The sequence below is a fragment of the Ornithodoros turicata genome, unplaced genomic scaffold, assembly GCF_037126465.1.
Source record: "Ornithodoros turicata isolate Travis unplaced genomic scaffold, ASM3712646v1 ctg00000864.1, whole genome shotgun sequence".
NCBI classification, from domain to species: Eukaryota; Metazoa; Arthropoda; class Arachnida; order Ixodida; family Argasidae; genus Ornithodoros; species Ornithodoros turicata.
In genome coordinates, this window is record NW_026999408.1 from 35782 (window position 1) to 60150 (window position 24369).

General features: G+C 44.5%; 3 protein-coding genes across 3 annotated transcripts in view; 2 read left to right on the forward strand and 1 right to left on the reverse strand.

Moving 5' to 3' along the window:
• Nucleotides 1-319: 319 nt before the first annotated feature.
• On the forward strand, nucleotides 320-2859 carry LOC135375480 (peritrophin-1-like). Its single transcript, XM_064608178.1, has 2 exons — nucleotides 320-340; nucleotides 1948-2859. The coding sequence occupies exon 2, from the start codon at nucleotides 1957-1959 to the stop codon at nucleotides 2509-2511; it is 555 nt and encodes a 184-aa protein (XP_064464248.1). The 5' UTR covers nucleotides 320-340; nucleotides 1948-1956; the 3' UTR covers nucleotides 2512-2859.
• A 309-nt stretch (nucleotides 2860-3168) lies between these two features.
• On the reverse strand, nucleotides 3169-12939 carry LOC135375437 (immunoglobulin-binding protein 1-like). Its single transcript, XM_064608133.1, has 9 exons — nucleotides 12790-12939; nucleotides 11986-12098; nucleotides 9914-9998; nucleotides 9620-9847; nucleotides 8908-8977; nucleotides 8725-8798; nucleotides 7035-7180; nucleotides 6829-6971; nucleotides 3169-3262 (listed from the first exon to the last, which is right to left on the reverse strand). The coding sequence occupies exons 1-9, from the start codon at nucleotides 12937-12939 to the stop codon at nucleotides 3222-3224; spliced, it is 1050 nt and encodes a 349-aa protein (XP_064464203.1). The 3' UTR covers nucleotides 3169-3221.
• Nucleotides 12940-14371: 1432 nt separating this feature from the next.
• The window catches only part of LOC135375482 (LHFPL tetraspan subfamily member 2a protein-like), a 39036-nt gene continuing 29038 nt past the window's right edge, over nucleotides 14372-24369 (forward strand). The window contains exon 1 of the mRNA XM_064608182.1: nucleotides 14372-14703. The gene's annotated coding sequence lies outside the window, so the exon portion shown is untranslated. The remainder of the gene's footprint in view (nucleotides 14704-24369) is intronic.

The following is a 24369-nucleotide window of genomic DNA, read 5'->3' on the forward strand; positions in this document are numbered from 1 at the left end:
ACGTCACTGCACATTCCAGTACTGAAGCGTAAGACCGTCACAAGGCACATTATCCGTCGCCAAGGCGACAGTGTTTCCCAGCTGCGAGAGAGAGCCAGAGAAACGTCCAGTACAGCGTCCCGTATCGGACCATTTCGGAGTCTGGTTATAAAAGCTTCGATTGCACGTCCTTCCCACGCACATCTTTGTAGGAGGATCCGGGATTTCTAATCTGTCGGCTTAAGCTTATCTCTCTTTACGGCTCCTCTAACGACGATGGTATAAAAACGTTTATCGAGAAACAAGGGGCCTCTACAGCCAGAGTTGGACCGAAGCGACCACAACCAGGAATTGCAGAAACGTGAGTACAGGTGTTTTTTCTGTTGTTTTCCATAAGTCAGGTTCAGGAGTACCGTACTACATTGGTAACCGCACTGCCTGTAACAACGCTGCCTTTGCAATGTCTACAGGGAATGCAGAATGTATTTCAAATATTTTTAGGTGTCTTAATAGAGCAATACTTCAGACTATCTTCATCTGACAATTATGGTTTAGGACAGTAGCTGCTTGTGCTGCAGCGTTATAAGAAGCATTAGGACCTTCCAATGGGCTCGGAACGCAGTGTAAATTAGTACTGGAAAAAATTCGAAACTGGAATGATCCCCCCCCCCCCCCCCCCCTAATTTTAGCACGACAACATCATCTGTGGCAACTACCCACTCTGTCTGTCCACTTTACACATCGTAACTATAACTGACGCATTAGTATTGCAAGGAAGGTTCCTGCAATAACATGAGAGGTGTATGACATATAATGAAGAAAGGCTGTTACTTTTGTAAGTGGCTCATGCTAGAGAAAAAGTCTGGCGAAAGTACTGAAGCGGAAGCCTTACACCAGGGGTGAGCGATGGTTTGGGACAGACTTTGTTCTACTACTAGGCAGCTGAAATATGCCTGCTGTTAGTTAGGCTCACTTGACTGTCAAAAATTACTAAACAGCTTCTGTTACTTTGTATTTAGCTTATATTTCCTTTTTTTTTTTTAATGATGCAAGGCAAGCTGAAAATTTTAGGGCATATGTGACGAGGGCGCTCAAAACTGACTCTCTAAAAAGGACACTACCCACTAGTATAGCAACCTCTGTGGTGGAAGTGCCAGTTTCAGCAAGAATTAGAGAATTAATATGCTGGTCTGCCACCATAAGTCTCAAGAAACAAAGGAGGGTTGTAGCTTGAATTCTGCCTGTTCATTAATTCATAGCACAGCAAAGCACGATAGGTCTACTCATGTAATGTTCCGGAGACAACAGTGTGGTTCCACCCAAAAGTGTGAATGTGCAACTCTCGTAACTGCGCAGTTCTGAGGCATTCTCATTATCTCAAACTGATAAACCCATGCACAATATGCAGTTGTCTTGGTTCACAGTAGATTTTTGAATTTTGACGTTGCAATAGAGAGTGACACAGCAGCCACCTCTTTCGGTCCGAAGGATATTGTAGATATTCATTCATTCACTTTTTTTTTTTCACTTTTCTTTTCACTTTTTTCATTCATTCATGTTCATTTCACCTTTTTCGGTCCGAAGGATATTTTGGACATTCATTCATTCACTTACGAGCATTTAGAAAACTGGTTCATTAGCATTGGGATCAGCAATGGGATATTAACCATCGAGGAATACAGTGGGACGCCTTATAAAATAGGACATAGCGTCTTATTCTCATCTAAAGCATTCTTTCTTCTGAAATGGAAATTTCCTGTGCAGCTTCCAATTACATTCTGTGCTCTTTTAACCCTGTTCAAGGTACTTGCTATACTTTGTTTCTACCTCTAGAACCACACAGGAAATAACACACAAACTTTCCTAAGGTCCTTAACAAGAACATGTTGGGAAGATGTATCCATTATTTCCTGGCATAATATTAAAAAAATGTATTGAAACTAAAAATGACTCCTTTCTTTTATGCAGGCCAAGAACATGAAGTGCATAACGACAATCTTGATGCTGGTGGTGGCACAGGCCTACGCAGACCTCGGCGTACTTGAGTGCCCTATCGTGGAAGACGAAAACGCCACAGTGACCCTTCTGCCCAACCCATACAACTGCTCCACTTTCTACTACTGCGCCCAGGGACAGCCCACGCTGTTCCTGTGCCCTCTCGGCCTCGAATTCAACGCGGAAGAGCAGGTCTGCGACTACAAGGGCCGTGCCAACTGCGTTGAAGTAGAGCAAACCGCACCTCCTACAACAGCAACAAACGGGACGCCTGCATCTGACGAAGCGGCTCCAGCAAGCGAAGAGGGGGCAAGCGTGGTGGAAGTAACGGCTGACGTGGAGGCAAAGGACGCGCCGTTAACCAAGGTGGTGACGGAGACCGTACCGGTGACCAAGCTGGTGACCGTGGCTGTACCCGTAACCGAAGCGGTGACCAAAGTGGTACCGGTGACCGAAGCGGCAGCGGATGCCAAGGTTGAAGTCGCAAATGAAGACCCCGCCGCTGGACTGGGCGACACCGATTATCTCACGGCATAGCTAGAACTTTCGCGTAAAACTGCACCGTCAAAATATGGCTCGCTCTGGAAACCCGTGAAATGAGACGCCCCGGTGAAGAATGGCTGGAACCGGCTGCTAATGGTCAAAGGCAGCTTATAACTTGTTTGTGAGAGAATTTTCTGTACAACAGCTCACACCAAATCAGATGTCCAGTTCTTTTTCATTAGGCAATGCACAGTTGGAGCTAAAATATTATACCCAACCTTGAATATTAATCTTCTCGGCAAAAGTATGTGACGAGTTCTGCTCAGTATTGTCTCGCTTGCTGCATTTATTAATTTGTACTATATTAGAGGTGACTCCTTAAGGCTTAAATTTTTACAAAATATAACTGTCCATCTACCACTACTCCATCGCTACAACACTATTTCACTTTCCTGGATAAATGACATACGTAAAAGAACATACGTGAATTTACTGCTACGTTAGATGCACGTAAATCTTGGAAAAAGTGTGAAAACATATACTACTATATAGAAATATTTCATTTGATTGTATTATATGATAAAACTTGTTTCTTTAGCATTTGGTTATTAGTATATAATTTATTGCACATAAACAATCTTGCCAATCTGTCGCAATAGAAACTGTTCTCATTTATTTGCACATCTGTACAATAAATAGGCCTCTGCAAATTCAAAGTAACAGAGGAGTACCACTGACTTTTTCCAGAGTTACACCGGAAGACCTCAGCCCATATTTTTCCTATTGCCATCTCCTCTCCTGTTTTCTGAAAGGCATAAAACACTGTTATTAGTACGTGGCACACTGTACACACCTTTGTCTCCTATCATAAACCTTGTAGGTAATACTAGCCGTCTTAACCAGGCATGAACCATTTTGTATGGCAAGACTCATCCTTACTTTGCCCCCATGTCATGGCTTATTGGATTCGCGATTAATGGTCTCTCACTCTTCTTCGAATAATTTGCAAAGAGCAAGAACGTAACGTGTTTAAAATATGTTCATGTCCCGCTCATCCGGGTCCCTCTGTTCCCACTTCCTATCATCCAGATAGCAAATTTTCGATTAAGCAGATAGACCTAATGCAGTTCTGCAGGTCTTGGCCTTTTTTTACGTGCGTGTTTCACTTGGGAATCACAAGCGGTCGCTGGAAAGCTGCTTATCTCTCAGAATGTCGTAAATGGTAGATTGCTGGTATCAACGCTCAGCACTTCTTTGGCTCAGTTCCCGCTTCTTGGGAACCGTCGAGACACAGTCTCTCCGCACGAGCATGTGTCGACTAACCTTGGTGCAAGGTGTGTGTGTGTGTGGGGGGGGGGGGGGGGATCAAAAAGTGAACGGAAGGCTTCCGTGGGAGATGATATTACTCTTGGTCAATGCAAAGGCCACCAAATCCCAAGGGTGATACCCTGGCACATTTCTGGATAAGCAGATTAGGATGACACTGTTTCTGGAAAAGTGTCACCAGCAAATCATGTCTGGATAGTATAAGTAGCGAATTCCAGATAACCAAATAAAAAATTGACGTCACCAAGTCCGTTCTCGGTAACGCAGAGCGGATAACGAGCTTTCTGATAACGTGTTACGGATAGTCGGTACATGGTTGTACTACAGTGAGCGATACTTCGTCCGTGCTTTCACGGTTCCAAGTCACGGTCTTGTCTGCACTTTCAGCTACGACATTGTACACCTATAATAAAAGCGAGCTGGTGGCAGCACCAATCAGGTGGTCTACCATTGCACTGTTGACATGACTGAGCGACATCCTCTGGTGCGAGCTGGTACCCCGAGCAATGATGACAGAGGCATGTCAGCCTCGGTGACTCCCGTTTGTTCTCAGCGGATGCCGTTTCCCGTTTCTCTCAGCGGATCCCGTTTCTCTCAAAGAATGAGACTTAAACGGGGCGGCACTGAGTAGGTCACTTTCTTTGCATCTGCGTCATATACGGTAGTATACGGTGGAATCCCGTTAATTCAAAAATCCCTTAATTCGAACGGGTGTTCTAGACGCGTTTAAAGTTGGTATTTCAATGGGGGAGAACGCCCGGTAAATCGGACACCACAGGAACGCGTAGGCGCTGACTGTGGGGTGGTGGAAGATTTTTGTGCATTAAAGGAGTACAGAGGGCCATCCAAAAAAAAATTCAGATTAAGACATCTGATGAAAGTGTGTGTGTCATTATACCGAATAGCGCGAAAGGTTTTGATGTGTGCAATTTGTTTCCCAGAAAAAAACTTGCATAAACAGAGCTCCGCGCGTTCACCCTTAACTCGCCACTCCAGCTATAACGAGGATGAGGAGGTATGATGCCACGTCACCGATGACGGCATAAGGAGACTTGTTCTGGTCAGTGGGGGTCAGTGCCTTGATCCTTTGCCGCCGTAAACCTGTTTTGCCAGTTCTCCCGGGGAATTGGGGATAGGAGGAGCGGCCGAAGCATTACCGAGCGAGGAGAAAGGCTCTATCAAAACCCCGAATAGACGAGTAGCAGACGACAGCGGAGTAGCGGACAACATTTCCCTAGGCCAATCAGTGAGCGTTCTCCTTATAGCGTCAGCGTGAGGTTCCAGGCAGATCACAGGCTGGTACTGCTCTTCACCACCGTTGCGCACGGTCGCCTTTTGCAGCGTATTTTGAATTCAGTTTCTGCGATTTATGACTCTGTGGTGTAAATTACTTCGCATTGTGCATCTTACTGGCCTACTTAACAGTTTTATAGGAAGAAAACTGGGTGTTAAAAATGACTTCTGTGATACTTTAAGTCCTTATTATTTGCAAGACCCCTACTTATGAAGGTAATACCTGTGCCAGAGGAAAGGGGAACACGGAACGAATCACTGTAATGGTGTGTGCAAATATACAGAATGATGCTGCTAACTCGTGCGTAGCAGAGCAAGAAACTTCGCCATCTTAAGAGGATCAAGACGTGGACAACAGAGCCAACAAAAAGGTGTGGGCGACAGGTGATATTTTCTCGAATCGGGTACGCAGTATTGGTTAGGCGATGTGGTTGGATTCAATATTGTAAACTGTGTTGACAGAGCTGCAAATGCGAACGCGTACATATAATGCACTATTTTCTACTCTCGGGTGTTTTGATGCTTGCCCGTAATTACAGTAAAACGTCGATAATTTGACCTCCGTTAATTTGGAAATTCGGATAATTTGGACTACTCGCGCGGTCCTGACAGATGCATATATAAATCTATTGTTAAGAAAGACTCGTTAGTGTGGAAGCAGTCTGCGCCCACCGCATAATTTGAACAGCACAACATCGTGGCGAACTTCCGTAAGTAGCGTGCGCGCAAACCCTGAAAGATCACATGGACAAAGTGTGGCGCCACTCTACAACTAAGAATAACAGGCACAGTCGCATCGCTATAGTTATCAGCGCCGTGATGTGGGACACATGCTTCCTCCCTCCGAGCAACCATGTGCCACACTACGGCACTATTGATGCTGCTGCTGCTGGTTTGACCGAAGATGACATTGTGGACGATTTTTGCTTGAATGCTTCTGGTGGTGCAACTGCGGTAGAGCACCTAACTGCACTCCGAAAAGTTCAAATGGTCCAAAAGAACTTGCAAAAGCAAACTACCATACTCTGAGAGTTTTTCTTAAATAAAAGCATCTTCATAATTGCAAGTACACCCTTTGTTATGTGGTCCATTTCAGTAATTTGACATTCAGATAAGTTGGGACATTTTTATTAAGACCCGTGAGATGCGAGTTAAAGGGGCTCTACTGTAAATGTCGAACGGAATGAGAGCCTCTTGTATTACCGGCATCGTGTGACAGCGAACATGCGGCAAGGCCCAGCTAGCCATGATGTGTCTCTGATGCAGCTAGTACAGTGAACCCTCGTTATTATGACCATGGTCGTTTCCGAAAATTTTGGTCATAATGCGGAATTGTCATATTAACGGGGGGGGGGGGGGGGGGGGGGGGGATTTGCAGAGGTTTTACCGCATTGTTCCCCAGAAGTATGCTCGTAAAGCGCGTATGTCAGATTATCGGGGGTTATATTAACGAGGACTCACTGTATGTGCTTTATCCATCCCCTTCGAGTTCAAATTAACGGGACTGCACTGTAGTTATCCGGGAAGTACATCAACACGAAGTTACACGTTTAACATGAAGTTACACGTTTAACATGAAGTTACACACGGAAGTACATACATTAACCTTCTATGTTGTTCCAGCCTCAGAACATCAGTTCTCTCATGTTCTACATTAACATCCCTGCCTGTGGACCTTGGTTCAACTGACCGACTCTTCTTAAGCACGGTGAAACTATGAAAACAATAAAATGGTAAAAATACAATACTCACCATCTTTCCAGTCGTCCTTGGAGCGCAGGTAAGACAACGCCTCTGCGTCGTCTGCTTCGACAAGTGCCTCTCTCTGGGCATCTTCCTCTTCCTGCTCACGACGAGCCTTCTCAGGGTCTGCCGACCAGTCCTGCATGCTCCAGCTGTTGCGAAGTAAATATTGCGTAAGCAATCGCAGACGTCTTCCATTATCGAAGTCGGCTTACGGTTTCGGTGCATTGTCCTGCTCGGCATGCTCAGGGTAGCGCTTCGCGTAGAACTCATCGACCGTTACTGTTGGAAGGCTCGGATATCCTGCTCCATAGACGGCCTTCTGAACCTTATCTCTGGTGATTATAATGGGACGTAAGGGCTACAGAAAAAAAAGATCGACACATATTATCAGAGTTTTGAAAGCTGCATCTAAATGTCAGCTGCGTAACATTAGGAATGATGCTCATCGGCAGCCATTCCGTACTAAGTTACAGACAGTGACTAGAGCCTGAAGTTTTCGGGAAATATTTTTTTCTAAATTCGGGGGGTAAAAATCGGGTAAATAAACGTGTGCACTAAATTCATGCGAATTCGGGTGGAAAAACTGCCGGTATGCTAAATTCGCGAGAAGTCGGGCTCAGTTACTCAAACTAACTGTAGTGGTCTGGTACAAACGGTGATGCAACAGCATTTGCTGCCAAAAAAGCAAGTTAATGCATTCCTACAGACATCCCAGTGAGGGGAATTTGCCGGGTAAAAATAGGGTTTCACCCTAAAGGGTGAACCTTCAATTCGGGGTGCCAAAACTTCAGGCTCTAACAGTGACCAATTATTTTTGAGACTTGACAGGGATCGCACAATAGTCCGAACGATCAAGCAGTCAAAAAAAGAAAAAAAAACCTTGACAAAAAAAAAACACTTTAGTGAGTTAAGCGGACGGAAAAATTTGTCGGTGTTTTGCTGACGCACGCATTTCCGTTTCTGTGCAACCAGATCCGCTTGTATTGCATCAAAGGACATTTTGTCGCAGTACACTGACAAAAGTACCGCAAGATTTTGATGGATGCACCATGTCCTGCACATCATCCTCGGAGTCGGTCCCACTATCCTATGAGTAGGGCTCCGAGTTTTCGGAGTTTTCATTTTTGGAAAATTCGGAGGGCGTTTATCGGAGTTCTCAACTTTTCCGAAATTTTGAGTTTCTCGGAGGATTAAAAAGTCAGAAAAATGAACGGCGCCGATTTCAGAGTATTTCGGAGCAGTCGTCACAGAGACAATGAAAGGAAAGAAGTGCAAAAGTGGCTGAAATCGCACGATGTATAGCGCACGGATGTTTTACTATGCAGAGCTACTGAAGTACAAACAGGTGTACTTGCACAAGTTTTTGTCCCAGAAAAAGTCATTGAGTTATAATAAAAAAAACTACGCCACCTAGAATCATGCGGTCAACGGCATTTGTTCTTACTAGGTTTTCGCCAACTCCTGATGTGAATGTCATGTAACGTAAGTTTAATTATGTAAATTTTTGCGAACTGAACTTGGAAATTTGCCAAGTAAATGTCACTTTTTTTTACACCACCAATTTTTACACCTCGGAAAAGTATGATGTTCGGCTTTTTTTTTTTCGAGGCGACAGCTTCTCAATATTCCTGTCAGTTATCACTAATTTGAGTAAATTCGGTATGCTCTTCACGTTGGTAGAGTAAAAAAGTGACATTTACTTTGCAAATTTCCGAGTTCAGTTCGCAAAAATTTACGTAATTAATTTTACGTTACATGACATTCACATCAGGAGTTGGCGAAAACTTAGTAAGAACAAATGCTGTTGACCGCATGATCCTAGGTGGCGTAGTTTTTTTATTATAATTCAATTACACGTTTTCTGGGACACCCTGTACAACATACAACAGATGCTAAGAAGGCTACCTTTTGTGAAGTAGATGGAGCACGTGGCTTGCCCTTCATTTTTGTCATGTGTTCCAGAATGGGCTTCTCCTCTACAAGGAGTGAGGCGTTAAACACATAAGCACCACAGGCAGAGGAAATTGAAACCCCTCTGACAAAACAGCACGCAGGTTTGGACATGAATTAACAGAGCCTCTTCACCTTCAATACTTCTTAGTTCCTCGATGGCAATGTTAACCCAGTAGCGGAGAAGAACCATGTAGTACTCCCTCTATGTAAATATAAAGCAATGAGAATGCAATTATGGCATATCAGTAGCAATGTCACTGGTACTGTAACAAAGTCAATAATTCAATCTCTGTGACGGTAGTACACCAATAACATCCGCTAATAAATATGCGCAGCAAGCAATTCTTGCAGAGTTTTTAGCAACATGACAACAACGGTGAAAATTAAAGGGAAATCCCCTTCATTATTTCCAAACGTATCTTTTTTGCATAATTAAAGGTGTAACAGTACATTTGTGAGTAGTTCGTAGTACATAAAAACAAGGTTTACACATTGCCACGTGACAAAATAGGTTTCGGAGTTTAACTATTAGGCAAAACAAGCATGCACCTTTTCAAACATGTGCCTCACATATACAAAAGCATCGTACACCAATTATACGAGAAAAAGAAGCAAAAAAACTTTATAGGGTTTTATAACCCTATAGGGAAAACCCTATAGGGGAAAACCCTATAGGGTTTTATAGGGAAAACAATCTTTATAGGGTTTACAAAATTCATACTGAAAGGGCGAAATGCAAAGCTCGTGGACTCTTCTGAACAAGCATGATTCCTTTTCCGCCTTACAAGCGTGGCCGTAGCTTACAAGCGTGGCCGTTACTTGACCAGATGGGTTCGATACTCACCACAACTTCAGCATCAACCCTACTTTGTTTAATCAGTTCTTTAAGCTGCTTCTGTCTCTCCAGCATTTCCTTCTGTTGCTGGTACCTCTGAATCTTCTGCTGGCGTTGCCTAGCCGCACAGAGCAGCTGCTGCAGCTCTCCCTCACTAGGATTTTCGCGTTTATCACCGTTCTCCAGTTCTGTAACACCGTACTGTCGACATCGGGTCAAGAAGTCTCGAAAATACACCTAGGGAAACACAAAAAGATCATCAGCTGACACCTATCCTTTTTCTCTTTCTTCATATATTAATACCTCAGCGACTTGTATGACTTCTGCCCTGTCACGGCCCACAGTTTTGGAAGTGGCATAGCCAAGAAAGGCTGGAAGTAGCAAGTACCTAGAACATGTTGGCAACCCCAGAGGAGCTGTGTGAAATTTACCTGAATCTACAGGCAATATGTGCAAGGGGGCTATGCCCATCATCAACAACACTTTATTTTCATGATGATGAATGGGGTGTTTCATCACCATGGGCAATGCTCTACCACATAATCCGCAGTGATTCGGTAAAAAATATAACGATGAGCGTCACAGTGGCCAGGAAGCTGAGCCATGCTCTTAGGGCATTACGTTGGTCAGTCGGACTTGACCATGGACCGAGCAATTTTGTCATAGTGAAAGACCAAGAGTTTAGGTGGTTTAAAGACGCTGTAAGTGTCGTGCTGAAAAGTTGGTAGTGTGGGCAGTGGAGAAGAATGTGTTTTAGATTTTCCAAATCTGTCAAGGACAGTGAGACAGCAGCTTGGAGAATTCACTTGTCACAAGCTGTAATTCAACTGAGCACTAAAAGCAACATCAAGTTGCATCCAATAAGTTAGCTCAACATCCCGATGAGAGATCTTTCATGGCATCTAGAGAGAAAGCAGAGAACCAACTCTTGTGAGCACGTTGCTTACTGGTGCGACGCCACTAGCTCTGACGGAATTGAACGACAGTCACCTCTCAACCCCTTAAAGTAGCACAGAAGTCATTTTTAACACCCTGTTTTCTTCCTATAAAACAGTTAAGTAGGCTAGTAAGATACACCACGTGAACTAATTCGCACCACAGAGTCAGAATTATCGCAAAAATTGAATTTAAAGTATGTCGCACAAAGTGACCGTGCGCAACGGCGGTGACCAGCCTGTGATCTGCCTCGAACCTCGCGCCGACGCTATAAGGAGAACGCTCGCTGATTGGTCTAGAGCAGTGTTTCCCAAAGTGTGGTCCGCGGACCCCTGGGGGTCCGCGAGTGTGTACGTGGGGGTCCGCGACCCTCTCTGACATTTCAGTGAGGATTTTCGTCCCCACAAACACGCGCTCGTACATGCTGCCCGATTTCCAAACACCCAGAACTTCCAAAATTGCTACAAGCATGCTTCAACGGCTAGCTTCTAATTTCTGATAGAAAAGTCCTGCAATGCACGTTTGTCCGCGTCATACACATACAAACAAGAAGAAAAAACCAGTCCGGAATCGTTTCTGAAGCTGTATCGAAAGCACGCAGCAGCTGACGAAGTTGCTGGTTATGCACTGGCTAGCATGGGAAATACAGTGCGTCATATCGTTTTGCTTCGAGTTCGAACTGACTAAGAGTGTTCCTGTGTTTAGCGCATTTTAGATTTGGCAGCCTGCGGACCTCTTGCAGCGATGGTGGCACTACAAATGATACCTCTGTTCGGTATTATCAATCTTGAGAGTTGACAAGCAGTGCACCATCGAAGAAAAAGTACGGAATGGCATAGCAGTGTGTTACCTTGGCTCGAAACGGAGCAGACAAACATGCAATTGCGTACCCTGTAATATACCCTGTCGCGCATATTAAACGCAGTCTGCAATGCAGTGTACACAGCGCGTATCCTGGTATATTTGTGTGTGTGTGTGTGGGGGTCCGTGAATTGGTTCTTATCGCTTCCGGGGGTCCGTCACCGCCAAAAGTTTGGGAAACGCTAGTCTAGAGAAATGTCGTCTGCTACTCGGCTGTTCGGGGTTCCGAAAAAGCCTTTCTCCTGGCTCGGTAATGATTCGGCCGCTCCTTCTATCCCCAATTCCCCGGGAGAACTGGCAAAACTGGTTTGAGGCGTCAAAGGGACAAGGCGCTGACCCCCACTGAACGGCGAACCAGAACAAGTTGTCCTTATAACGTCATCGGTGACGTGGCATCATACCTCCTCATCAGTTTTTTTCTGGGAAACAAATTGTACACATCAAAACCTTTAGTGCCATTCGGTAAAATGAGACACACACTTTCACCAGACGTCTTGATCTGAAAATTTTTTGGACAGCCCTCGGTACTCCTTTAGGGCTAAGCGGAAGTTGCAGTAAATTAAAGATAAACTACTCACTTCAAGTCAGCTGTTGTAACTTCTTCTATTTCCTCGTTGTCGCTGAATAAGCACATCTGATTCACCAAGTGTGTTGCACCTTCGAAGTTTTTAATGGCAGATTCGACGAGGCTCTGCAATGTCAATTTAGTCTTTTAACAAGTAAGCGTTAAGCCAATGGAAAGGATGAGGCAGCAAAAAATGCAGATTTCTGCAATACGCGAACAGGTGTTGCAGTTGGAGACAGTGCACTCCGGTAGTTTGCAGCGAAACTACTATCGTTGACAGAATGGCGAAGATGCGGGTTAGCTGGTGGATAAACTCAATGTCAGGCGAGCCTGAGCGATGGGCAAAGACGCGTAAACCACTACTCTCGTTGCATGTCGTGCTACTCAGGTTGAAACAGATTACTGTAAGCACAAAAACTGAGTAGTTTGTCACGAGATACGAGATGTACTAAAATCAATTCAAAAGCCCGGTGCAGCAGGTGACGGCGAGAACAAGGGATTATATAATGAGACGAGGACGACGAGGCACTGTACTAGCAACCAAAAGTTTATTTTACAGAAGGCAACGTCTATTTATACATGATACCTTTCTTCTCCCCTTTTTGAACCGGTGTTTTAACAAGGGACTTTTCCATTTTATTAGTCAAACCCATGGACGACTTTTTTTAATGAGATGTACGGAGCAGCACTTTCCCATGTCTACAAATGGTCCTTAATGTTTTTCCTGATCTGCTGTGTAGTTTGTTGTCAAAGCGCTACTGAGTTTGAGTTTCCGTACACACAACTTGTCGGCTGCTCACAAGCTAAAGCAACTCACAACGACAACTCGCAAGAATGCTGGTACCTGGAAGGTCTTGCCGTTTGCACTCTCATTTGAAGATTCGATTTCTGCGATTGCATCGAAGCCTTTCTCAAAAAGCTCGCCCAAGCTATCGAGCTTGTTATGATCACCGCGATCGTCAGCCATTGCGCGATTCCTTGTCAGAATCGGATAGGGATTTCACTGTGGCTAGCTGCGACGGTGGCTGCGGCTGCGGCTTCGTAACCACGTGACTTTTAAACGCGTCGTCTGCTGCATTTGCTACGTTTCTTTTCTGTCTGCTGTTCCAAAATTGATAATATGAAGAAGTGCGAGTGGAAAGCGAACTACCGGAGCGAACTTTGTGTTCACTCGACCAAAATTTCAGGAACATTAAAAAAAGTAAATATAAGTCCGTTTCAAGACACCTGAAAAGGTGCAGTTTTTCATGATAACCAGTTGCTGTGAATTTCACATTCAAGCAAAAAGAAACATCTTGCTAGACAATAAATTATGCATTCGTCTGCAACCTACTTTCACATACGCCTTGCTGTGCGCATCTTGCAAGGAAAACAAGAAGCACCTGCGCGGTCTTATCAGCCCACGAAATCAGTTCTCCACCCCATCAACGTGCTCACCACAGCGTCACAGACAGGGAGTTTTCGCGCGTCGCCATATTCAATCTCGTGTTTTAACGCTGGAAAGTGGAAACCTAGTTACACGCCAACCGGTCGTTCACTCACTGGATCATCTTTTGCATTTGTCGGGAGCCTAATACAAGACGGTCATGCTATTGTAATTCTCGACGGTTGCATAATTTCTTCTGCGGCACCCCGTCAGCAATTTGTAAACTTGCCCCCCCCCCCCTTCCAGGCATAGGGCGACGCGCTTTTTGGAAGATCCAACGACAAAGAAGATCCACTGAGGTCACGTGGCTGGAGGAAAGGGATCCAACCGGAAAGATGCGAGAAAACTGAGAACTATGCGTCAGAAACATGCAATCTCCCGTCTAGACACAGCACAGCGCTCTACCCTCTGCATACCCTCTGGATTCCGAAGATGGACCATATCATATCTTTCATTATTTGTTATTTTTTTATTGTTGTGTTATATTATTATTAAACAAAATATTAGAAAGGTGTATTCAAAACGCACGTTGCAGGCACATCCTGCAGGCACTTCTTGCATGTGTCGGATAAGATACACAGGGTTCCGCTTGTCACTGTTGTCCACAAGAAAAAGAAGAGAGAAAGTACGGACAGATACAGAAGCGCAAAAACACCAGGCAGAGAGCTTTTCTTTTTGTTTTTGCTTCTTGTATTCTTACTTTAGTTCAACACTTCCTGCATGACAGACTCAATTCCGACAACAATAAAGCGTAAAAAAAAAAAAAAAAAAAAAATTATTTCCGTTCACACCGCATATTTCATTTCCGTCTTCGATTGCCGAGCCATTCGAGACTGTAAACACGACGATATTAATAGCGACCACAATTAATTACTTTCCCAACCAACATCACCACCATCAGCATTTTCTTTCGTTTTTATTTCTGTCTCTCCAGTTCACTTCTCCCCACGATCCATACTTCGCAGACGATTCAGCCCGCATTCCGGAAGCCAGGGAGGTATCTCTCTCTTTCCCTTAGGATGAAATGCACGTGAAATCCAAAACCGATGGCCCGCTACAAGCAGCCGAAGTAGCCGTCACCGATCATCACGCCGGCCGCCGTTCCCTCTGGCGCCAATGGACTCGCCCTTACGCTCGGCTCTCCTGCCTTCAACTTGACGCGAGCTTCACGGCGGGGCCCGATTCTGCCGGATGTCTGCTGCTGACGTTTTTGCGGCTTGTGCACTGGATGCTGCATGTTCAACAAGTGGTGGCATCAGCCAGGATAGGTCACACGTATCCCTTCAGGCTGTAGTCGAGGAACGGGTGAGTGTGACATTTATTGCTCCATGTTTTCTAGGTTATGATGAGAAAAATGTCCATCGCGGAGAACAACGTCGTTGTGTTGTCAGTTTGTCACGCGGCGGGTCGCGCGCGCGGTTTTTGGGTATAGTTTTGGGCGACTTTTTACAAAGATGAGTTTGGAGAGTTTGTTCGGGGGGTTTTCAGTTTCGTGTCAGATGTCTTGGATCTTCATGCGCTTTAGCTGTTGGTGTTGCTTGGTTGAAGGGGGTTGGAGAAAGGGGATCTAATTTGTCTCTGCCAAGATGAAGAAAGCGTTTTGCGCGTTGTCAGTGATTTCTACGAAAAACTTAGGGGCCCCTTGAAACACATCTATCGCCACTTTTCCTTTTCTTTATTTCTGCGTGGTGTGCGGGCTTTTAAGATTACATTTGTTGCCATCTCACATTCTAATTAAATGACTCTGCTTCGAATGAATACTGTTCAGGCAACGCAATGGAGGGCTGACTGTTGCCTTTCGCGACCAAGACGTAATTATTAAAATAAAGCGCTACTGATGTTCGTCATCATCAGGTAACTTAAAAATATACGATGCAGAATTAAATTTTTAGTATGAGTGTTTGTGCCTCACCAGGCATTTTCATATCGTTTCGTTTCTCGTTTCTCAGTCTTTTATTGTTTAAGTAGTTGACAATTTTGGAAAAGCGGCATTTTTTCCTTTTGTTTCTTAGCATGTCAGCCTCCTAATTGTAGTGCAGTTGTAGTGTGGTGGGCATTTTGCCTTGATAACACCGGAAACTTTCCGTTTGTTTGAGCGCACCCAAAAAATACGGAAATCTTCCTATAGTGCATAATTGACAATGAATGAATGAAACCAACCAATAAGCTGATACGGTTGAGATATCCGCTCTGTGGCACTCGTACACGTTGTCGAGTGTCGTTTGACAATGTCGTTTGAATACGTTTGCTATTTCGAAGCAAATATTTTGAATGGGCGACTGAATAGTGTATTGTCGAATGCTGTATGTGCAAACCGAATCAACGACACGCAGGGATTTGCCCAGCACTCGATTCCCCCGCACCCCCCTAACGCTCCCCTCCTCAAATCTTGTAACACCCCCAAAATACCGGCCAGAAAGGCCAAAAACATGCCACGAAAGCAGCATACATGGGCATCACACATCCCCTATATATACGGGACACCAACACCCTCCCGACATGAAAATCCTGGGAATATCCCCGACGACACGTATGTTCGAGGACTATGTCTGGCGAAATTCCCTCTCTGGCTTGTTTGTCTTCTCACTAATTCATTAGGAATTGGTTTATATTTAACGTGACTACGACAGTACTAGGAGGGAGCCTGCAAGAGGTACTTTTATGAGGGAAACGGTAGAGGGGCAAGATGTCCCGCGTACTCGCGCGCCAATGATGATGATGATGATGATGATGACGACCACGATGATGAGCGTGGTAATTCTGTCTCACAGCGTATTTTATTTTATTTTTTATTAGCGCCGACGACAATGGTTTTGTGCTTTCGACATGTACACACTCTTAAAAAAAGGGTGTACTTTAACTCCTTTTTTTGCCACATATATAATATAACACCCTTTTGGAGAGTACAATTACGCTCAAAAGGGTGTCTCCTCACTCCCTCAAGGGAGTAGCGTAACACCTTTCTCCCTACTGGAGAGTAATATTACTCCCCGGCAGGGAGAAGGTGTTATGCTACTCCCTTGAGGGAGTGAGGAGACACCCTTTTGAGCGTAATTGTACTCTCCAAAAGGGTGTTATATTATATATGTGGCAAAAAAAGGAGTTAAAGTACACCCTTTTTTTAAGAGTGTAGCTGTTCCCTCTTCTCGCACACATCTCTCTCTCTCTGTCTCTCTCTCTCTCTCTCTTTTTTACCGCCCAATATGTGTAAAAATTACAAGTACAATATGTACAGAAGTCGGGCGAGTAAAGTCATGGATATCGAAGCCCCTTTTGCAAATAAAGAAGAAAAAAAAAAAGAAAAACATTATGCCAGAAAGGAACGGTATAATTGTTACAGTCTGTACGGCACGCACGATGTCAAATTTCTGGGCAGTCCAAATAAAAGCAGGATATAAGCTCCATACAAGAAACGAAATCCGACCACAACACACGAAATATATGTAACACGGAATCATGTTGTTCCTGCAGCTATACTTTCGTCTCGCTACTAAATACTTGCCATATGGCCCGCATAAGCTCCCCATCAAAACTCCAGCTCATATACAAGAGCCATGCGCACCCGGGGAGGAAGCAATAACATATCCCGAATTGTATAACTGGTGTATAGTACGTATATATGTTTTCGCACGATGTCCCTCCGCCCACCCGAAAAGAAGCCGTTAATGTGGATACGGTTATCGCATTCTAACAGTGATAGCGTTATATCGCGAGAGACCTCCCCCTCCTCCGTTCCTCAGCTACAAATACGACGTTAAAATCTACAAATAAAAAAAGTATCCGCGAAAAGAACAGGACGTATATAGACGATGAAAAACGTGCAGCTTAACAGGCGTCGTCGTCGTCGTCGTTACATTTGATGTTGATAGTTTTATGCGGTGCGGAGCCATATGCCTTCATCTCCCCCGCAGATCCGCCCCTCTCTGTACGCCCCCACGTATATATGCTTGACAAGGCACGGCGATACCCGGTCTCTTCCGCTGTTCCCCGACAAATGGCCGGAGAAAATGTAGTCGCGAGATATAAAGTGTGTGTGCTGTCGCTGCCGACATGGTTTTCGTCCCTTTTCTCCTTCATTTTAAAGAGACTCACTTCGAATGCCGCGCGGCTGAAGACTCGATAATAACAGGTGATTGGTCGCAATATGATATTTTGTGCACTCTAAGAAATAAGGAGTACTTTTACTCCTTTTGGGGACTAAATGCATTGCCACAAAAAATAGTCCCTTTCGGGAGTAAATGCATGGGAGTAAATGAATGTCACAGAGTGAAGACTGCATTTCACGCGCTGTTTTAAGAGTCCCAGGTACATAATTCGTGTGCATGCATGAAAATATGTTGAAGCAAACCGTCAACCGTGATATATCGAGTTATATAAAATCTTGCGCCATACATAGGGCGCAGTTTGCGAAGAAAGATGCGCTAAGTGTTTCTTACTCTATGTGGCTGGAAAATTGCTGTGTTGGCTGAGTTATACAGCCTTATGCCATCAGACTGACCAAGGGCACATATTTACGTAGACTGTTGCATTCAGAAGACAATTCGCGAAGTTCAGTGGCAATTTGCAGTCCTGGGGAGTAAATGTCGGGACTAAATGCCGGGTTTGGGGAGTAAAATGGGGAGTAATTGCAGTCCAGGGGGAGTATAAGCTGCAATTACTCCCCGTTTTACTCCTTTTTTTCTTAGAGTGTGGTTATAAATTATCATTTCTTCGAGATTTACTCCACATTGTCCCGAAGGTGTACAGCAGGTGGGTTACAGAGATGACAATAAGTAAATAAATAAATAGTATGTAATAGATTTGACGAGCACACGTCAGGCAGCTCATTTCACTGTTCGATGCTTTCAATAAAAAGGAAAAAAGCACGTTTGAGAACATTCCTGTCTCGGCAAAGTACTCTGTAATTTTGCACACGTACGCACTCTTAAAAAAAGGGGGTACTTTAACTCCTTTTTTTTTTGCCACATATATAACACCCTTTTGGAGAGTACAATTACGCACAAAAGGGTGTCTCCTCACTCCCTCAAGGGAGTAGCGTAACACCTTTCTCCCTACTGGAGAGTAATGTTACTCCCCGGTAGGGAGAAGGTGTTATGCTGCTCCCTTGAGGGAGTAAGGAGACACCCTTTTGAGCGTCATTGTACTCTCCAAAAGGGTGTTATATGTATGTGGCAAGGAAAGGAGTTAAAGTACACCCTTTTTTTTTAAGAGTGTGGTCGTGCCGTCTGCACTCTTAAGAAAAAAGGGTGTGCTTTAATTCCTTTTCCTATATAACACCCCTTTGGAGAGTACAATTACTCTCAAAAGGGTGTCTCCTCATTCCCTTCAGACCCTTGAACTCCCTACTGGGGAGTAACTGTACACTCCAAAGGGAATGATTTATATGTGGTAAAGGTGCACTCCCCAAAAAGGAGTTATACTGTACACCCTTTTTTTTAAGAGTGATGGAAAGACAAATATGGTCGTTTTCCGTACATTTCTTTCCCTATTATCGTTTTTCGATTGAATATGAAGTATAAAAATTTCAGTCGGAGTTCTCTTCGGCGAGAAGCAAGTCTCGTTTTAATTCCTGTTTCATTTCAGTACAGTACTGTATGTGTTCCCGGCTATATACCGGCTTATGATATAGGTTATTTGAACGGGATAGACATTTTTTTTTTTACTTTTGTATTCATTTCCAAAGGAAAAGGGAGGTACAGCAAAAAAGCTGCAGAGGCAACATGGCAGGCATATTCCAAAATAGCGTGGACACACGTTATATCTGCGGTTTTCTTCAAATTACACCGATCAGTTAGGTTTCCTCGCATAAAGTTTATTGCTCCGCTAGCCTTTAAAACCAACCCCATCCACGGGAGAAATCCATGAGCGCTTCCGGTCAAGAGATCCAACGAGTCAAGAGATCCATCGAGCCAGGAGATCCAACCGATCACATGGCAGGCGAGTCAAAAGGTCTAAAGCGTCAAGAGTTCCAACCCGGTCAAAAGATCCAACGAGTCAAGAGATCCATCGAGCAGTCGACAGATAACGTGACACCTAAATATTTACGCGAATATTCTTTACTGGACCACCCTGTTTACGACTGGCGGTCGGTTTCCGCAGTGTCTTGATTCTAGTGACGTATTTTATGTATATTGTATGTGCTGCCAGGGGTCGTGCGTTGTGCGCCGACATTTGTGAGAAAGCTTCTGGGGGAAAAAAAATCCAGAAAAACTCCGTGCCATCAACGGGTCTCTAATCGTCTCGATTATACCATGGTCCCTTAATAGCTATTAAGGGACCGTGATTATACTGATCGCTTTGGTGGCAGCGATAGCTGCAGCATATAGCTATTTTTGTACATATTTTCAGCATACTTTTTACATATTTTTAAGATATATTTTTGGGATAGCCATTTTTCTCTCTCATTACACACTCACTGCACTTTCTACGTGTCCTGTTATTTTTTTTTATTTCGTGTTAGCGCCGCGAAGCATATGTGGCTATGAGCGACGTACAGACGAGGACAGATGGAGAGAGGACAGCAGGAAGGAGTGGGAGACCGGGGGGGGGGGGGGGGTTACTGTCCTGTTAGTGTATGGTCTGAGTGTTATTGATATGGTTGATAGTTCCTATAAGACGAGGCTATATAACTATCGATTACTATCCTACTTCCACGATACTTACTCTGCCAGACGTGTTTTCATCTTCCAGTGTTGGAGTAAAATAAGGCCCCAAACATTACATTACGCTACATTACATCTGTGAAAGGATAACGATATGCAACCGTATAGTTACAGGCTCTATATGATGGATGCTGTGGCTGTCCCGAGAAGAAGTTGACGATGTGGAGTGGGGAGTAATTTACTGGCGGAATACGCCCTGCCAAGCTGCATGAGAGCCGAGCAAGGGAGTTCCCAGGGGTTCGGTTCAGAGTCTGTTACTCAGTGCTTGTTCCTGTTACACCCAGCTGTACCAAAAGAGAGAGTGAGAGAAAAAAAAAAGGCTGCATCTTTGTTTGTTTGTTTATTTGTTGCATCTTTGTCCAATGTGCCAAACGCGTTCAAAAGGGCCGACGTAGAAGTTTCACGATAATGTTTCCGAAGACATGATAAGCCTAGGCTCATTCTTTTGAAGTGACCGACATCACGTTGCTGATATCTGATTGACTGACAGCGATACGGAGTCGTAATCGGAGGGGGCTTACGATTTCCTAAAAATTCCTATTGTTACTGTGGGGGTTACGCAATTCCAATGTACCACAAACACAGTTTGGCGGTGGCACAGGACATGACGACCTACGATCTACGACGACGAACCCACGCAATGGCTGACTCTGTAGTGCTATTGCGTTAAAGCTGAAAAGAACAGACTGTCAACTCCGAAATTATTTGTACTGTTCAAAAATAAGAAGTCGCTCCAGATGAAGAAAGTTGGCGATTTTAACCGTGTATTCACACGAGCGATGTTTTCCCAGAAGCGGAAGATGCGAAAAACGTCATAGCTTTCTGCTGTTACGTTAGCGCGAGCGGTCAGCGCCGTGTCTTCACGTACACTGCTAACCATGGGGAATATCCTGCGCCACAGCCACAAGATATTCCGTAGCAGACGACAGGAAAAGGCGCTGAGGGCGTCGTCTGCTGAGTGTCGTCTGCTAAATGCGCAACTCCCGGGTGTCCGCACCGTGTGAATGCTCAACACAACACGGGATGGAACTTCCCAGTGTTCCAGCTTTTTTCTTCCGCTAGAATCTTCCGTGAATATGTCGCTCGTGTGAATACACGGTAACAAGCCCGCGAAATTCGGTCGTCGGGTACTCGAATGCGCGCGAAAGAGCGCTGGAGCACTGAGATGTTTCCACTGTGTTCCTCTTGTGTTCCACTGGAGCTAACTCAGTAGTAACTAGTAACTCAGCCGAGACTAAACTCGAAAATAGACTGTTCGCAGTTCATTCGCGGAAAGTTCCCGCAACCAACAGATCTCTGGCACCCAGCATGTACCCAACACAAAAAATGACTGACAAAAAATGAGTCAAAATTTAAAATCCAAAGTTTCAAATAAAAAAAGATATTCGCCTTTTAAATTCCGAAATTGTGCAACTCGTGCACATTCATTGCGACTATTCACGCAGCGTCGTGCAGGAACACTACGACGCGTGATCTTTTCAGATCACGATTCATTATCGCGCACGATAGCTCTGTTTCATAAATGCCCTTGCCAGTCCTTTCCTCTTACTATATATCCTCTGCTCTGCAGAAACCAAATAAGAAAGTCCTCGATATAAAGCGTGATGAATTGCTCTTTGTTTCAGCTCCGACACCCGCTCTCTTTTCAGCAGCGTTCAGCCACGCGTGTTTTTTTGTTTGCACCTGCGCTATTGTCTTTGTCGGTAATTTATGCGGGGTATATAGAGATGTTGATGCGGGCGGGGGTACTGATTAAAATTCTGGTCTTTGTGCGCTGTTATTGGATGCAGAACCGTAGAATGTGTGCGGGAGCCATCCGACGTCGATAATCGCGAAATTGACAACATCTGCATATACCTCCAACAATTTGTAGGGCTGGTATTTGTTTCACGATATGAGAACAAACTTGAGTGGGGGGCATTACTGTAAGATTGTTTATTGTTGTATCTGTTTCCTGCACCGAACTGCTTGCTCGGGCACGGTTATATATGTCGGCAGACTGTTGTGAACCAAATCAATAGTGTTTGACAAAAAGAAACAAATGGCGATAATAGACACAATGCAAAATAAGAAGGCAAAAATGAATTAGCCACCCATGGTATACGCAAAAAGTAAACAGTTGGTGTAATTCGCGTACAAATATATGACAGTTTATTACAAATTTACTACAAATATATTTCAAATTGATTACAAATCGGCAAGTTAATACAGCTATAATAGACGAGGGCTGATCATTAGTGATGCAAAACTGTCGATAAATTGACTATTGATACTATAGATAGTTTTTTTTTTTTCAATACAGTCGATAGTGTTAAAAAACTGTTGACTATCGACAGTACTACCGATAGTGTTTAAAAACTAGCGATAGTTTTACTATAATTGACTATCGATAGTACTATTCTTTTGTTTGTCTGTTTTCTTTACTATCGATAGCTAGATTGGTTCTCACTATCAAAGCTTATCCCCCCCCCCCCCCCCGGTTCGAAATTGCAAAATTCCCATATCGGACCCCCCTCCTGGGAACAAGGCTAACCGGAAGTCGCGCGTCGCTAGTAATACATTGCGCTGTAATTTGCAAATTCCCTAGTGAGGTTAGGTTAGGTTAGGTAAGCACATTTTACACGCGCGGGGGGGGGGTTCGGGGGGTCCCCCCCCCCCTGGAGTTGTTCGAGACTGTGCCCACTTCCGTCTAAGCCTCGTTCCCAGGGTTAGATCGGAGGGTGTCCAATGTGGGATTTCTGGCTCACTCCCCCCCGTTTGCGTCTTCATTTTCTCGCTGGCGCAGTGGCAACGGAAGCACAATCACGTAGCGACACAATTTCTCTCCGTTTAACTGTAAAGTATGAATGATCAAGAAAAGATCTTCCCGGAACAGCACCGCAAGCGGTACTGCCCCGACGACCTTGTTATCGGCCGCGCGTTCAAAGACACGGCCCACCCATGCAGGGGCGGACCGCGTTATCGCGTATGAATGATGCACTGCAATCAGCGAAAGAAGAATTGCTCATCATAAAATCGCACGCACTCATGAGACTGCAATGGCAGTCAATTCAGTGCACTGCCAGTGCAGAGAGTGTCAGGCGCCCTTTGCGGTTGCTTTGAAGGGCACGAGAAGCCAAGGTCAGCGTCGGAGGGAAAGCTGCCCAAGCAGCAAAATGTACTGAAAGTCGAGTGCATTAGGGGTGGTCGGTATGTGTTTTATCAAAATACTTCAGTTTCACGAGTCTGTTCAAGGCCTTCTACCTGCCCGTCCACCCCTATTGCACTCGACTTTCAGTACATTTTGCTGCTTGGGAAAGCTGGCTTGAGTTGCATGAAGCGTCTTCTTTTTCTGTTTTTATCTGCTCCCCGGTAGTTTTCAGATTGCCGACTATCGATATTACACTCAATAGTACTATCGTACTATCGATAGTTGGACTCTCATAGACTATCGATAGTATTGATAGTACTCTTGGTAGTTTTGCATCACTACTGATCATTTAAGCCAGTGCCATGACCGGCTGGATATAAAAGCATCCGCTCTTTGGTCGTGCTGTAGACTGGGAGGTTGTGGGTTCGAATCCTACTACTGGCTGTTCTGTCTCGGGTTTTCCCCCGACAGGCCTTCTAGACGGATGTCGTCCCAAGAACCCCCTGTTTCTCCACTACCTTCCTGCTGTCCTCTCTCCCCATCTGATTACATTTGCACGGTACTATCTGATTATATTATTATTATATGATTATATTATCTGATTACATAGCCACAGTTGCTTCGCGGCTCTATAAAGCGGAATAAAAAAAAGATAAGTTAATTTATAATTATTCATTCGATGAATGACTATAGGCGTACTGGGTGGTACACTCTACGCAAAAAAGGTAGAATTTCCTACCCAAGCTAGTAGAACGTCAGTTTCTACTCTGTAGTTTCTTTCTACTCTGCGGTTATATCGACAAGGTAAAATTGGTTTGAGTAGAAATGTTGTTGCAATAGAGCTCTACCGACATGGGTAGAAAATTCCACCTTTTTTTCTTAGAGTGTACATCGCGTACCTTTCGAAATGATGTGCCGGTGTTTGTAAACACTTATTCCGACGTCTTCACGTGCGGGGAGGTGCCAGTTTGCCAGGCTTTGTACGTATACACTCTTAAAACTGAGTTTCACCGCATAGCACGCTCCTAGCCAACCATTATTTCGAATGATATTGTTATCTGCCCGGATTTGTTGAAAACGGGAGGCGTACGCCTTTTTTGTGACACTTATGCTGTTCATAATTGTCACAAAAAAGGCGTACGCCTCCCGTTTTCAACAAATCAGGGCAGATAACGATAT